At 40.3% G+C, this 1,616-nt stretch overlaps 1 protein-coding gene across 1 annotated transcript; it reads right to left on the bottom strand.

Annotated features, from left to right (window-relative positions):
- Positions 1-91: 91 nt before the first annotated feature.
- LOC113472384 lies at positions 92-1,610 on the bottom strand. Its single transcript, XM_026832114.1, has 2 exons — positions 1,501-1,610; positions 92-1,428 (listed from the first exon to the last, which is right to left on the bottom strand). Exon 2 carries the CDS (start codon positions 1,211-1,213, stop codon positions 161-163), a length of 1,053 nt encoding a protein of 350 aa, XP_026687915.1. The 5' UTR covers positions 1,214-1,428; positions 1,501-1,610; the 3' UTR covers positions 92-160.
- Positions 1,611-1,616: the final 6 nt, after the last annotated feature.

Raw genomic sequence — 1,616 nt, 5'->3', positions numbered from 1 at the left:
TCATCAAGATGACTTGGAGGTTCCAGGTTACTTCCAACATCAGTATAACTGTCATACATAAACTTCACAACACATTATTCACGGTATAACTCTCACACTTCACGGGATAACTCTCACACTTATTCCTTCTCTATGTCCCTTGATCGAAATTTGTTTTATTTTACCCACTAGTATTATGATTCCTAGACATCTTATTACTCACTTGTAAAGGTCTCACTACACTAGGTAGTAGATGATTAGGAGGTACTGGTAACTTAGTTCTGAGGTTTCTCGAGAACAATAACTGGGAAGGAGACCACGGTAAATCTGCCACAGGAGAGTTCCTGTAATTGAGCAAGTACAAATTTATGTCCTTACCTTCAGAAGTACATTTCTGGAGCATATCTTTCACAATTTTCACAGCCTTTCCCACCAAAACTCGATCCTGGGAATAAGAACTTACCGCAGTGATATTGAAATTCCATTCATTAGCAAACTTACGTATTTCATAACTCAGAAAGAAATACCTATCACAGATCACTTCTGCAGGAATACCATGGACACAAAAAATTCTCTTCAGACAACTAATTACCTCAGTGCTCCTAGTGGTCAACATCTTCCTAATCTCAATCCATCTCGAATAGTAGTCGATCAAGACCAGATAATCTGTTCCTGCCCAATGAACTATTTCTATACCAACCTTGTAGAATGGAATATCTGGCATTTCTTGACTCACGCTACTCACCTTAGGCAGAGTTCCTTCTTCCAGTGAGCTCTGATCTGAACAGCTACCATTAGTGGTGAACACATCGTCATTATCTGTCAGTAATACATTTACCTTTTTGATCAGATCCAGATCAACACAACTATTCAATCCTAAAATTGGCACTGAACTATTAAGATCAACAACAAGGAAATCTGCCTGGACTATCCTGTCCTTAGTCTCAAGTAAGACACTAATTGAACCCTTGGGAAATATATGATGGCCCCCATATGCCTCTAACTTGACACTCGATTTTTTTAATACAGGCCTAGGCCTCAGAAAATGCAAATATTTTGACGGCAGTATATTAGTCTCACTCCCCGTGTCAAGTTTAAATTCAATGGGGTAATTATTGACAAGTACCTTTTTAGTCCAAGATTTTTCATCACTCCCTCCACTGACCTTATTGATATTCACAGTATCAACATTCAAAACATAATACTCATCATCACTACTTTCATGATTATCCATCGCATCCACTTCTCTATTCAACAACACTTTATCACATACTTTGGAAAAATGCCCTCTCTCTCCACACGCATTACACTGTCTATTTCTCGCTGGACACAGGACATTACCACCATGAAACCACCCACACGTCTCACACTTTCCATCAAATTGTGACCTGAATTGTCTTCCGTAACCTTGAGGAGACCTTGGAGGAGACACCCTTGACTCCTCACAGCCTCTTGACGTTGATGGCTTGATTGAATCTTCACAGCCTCTTGACTTTGATGGCTTGATTGAATCCTCACAGCTTCTTGACGTTGGTGGCGGTGGCTTGACTCCACTTCCCGACGACAAATAATTCACAGGAACACTTGAGTTCAACACCTGCGCCTTCTTCTCAGCATTCTCCACAGACTTGCAGTAA

Source organism: Diaphorina citri, unplaced genomic scaffold, assembly GCF_000475195.1.
Source record: "Diaphorina citri unplaced genomic scaffold, Diaci psyllid genome assembly version 1.1 scaffold5236, whole genome shotgun sequence".
NCBI classification, from domain to species: Eukaryota; Metazoa; Arthropoda; class Insecta; order Hemiptera; family Psyllidae; genus Diaphorina; species Diaphorina citri.
Note: the sequence above shows the minus strand (reverse complement) of the source record. Positions and strands in the feature narration are given on the sequence as shown.

Bases quoted from the DNA above. Each gene is read 5' to 3' on its own strand.
- LOC113472384 (XM_026832114.1), bottom strand. From the start codon at position 1,213: ATGGATAATCATGAAAGTAGTGATGATGAGTATTATGTTTTGAATGTT.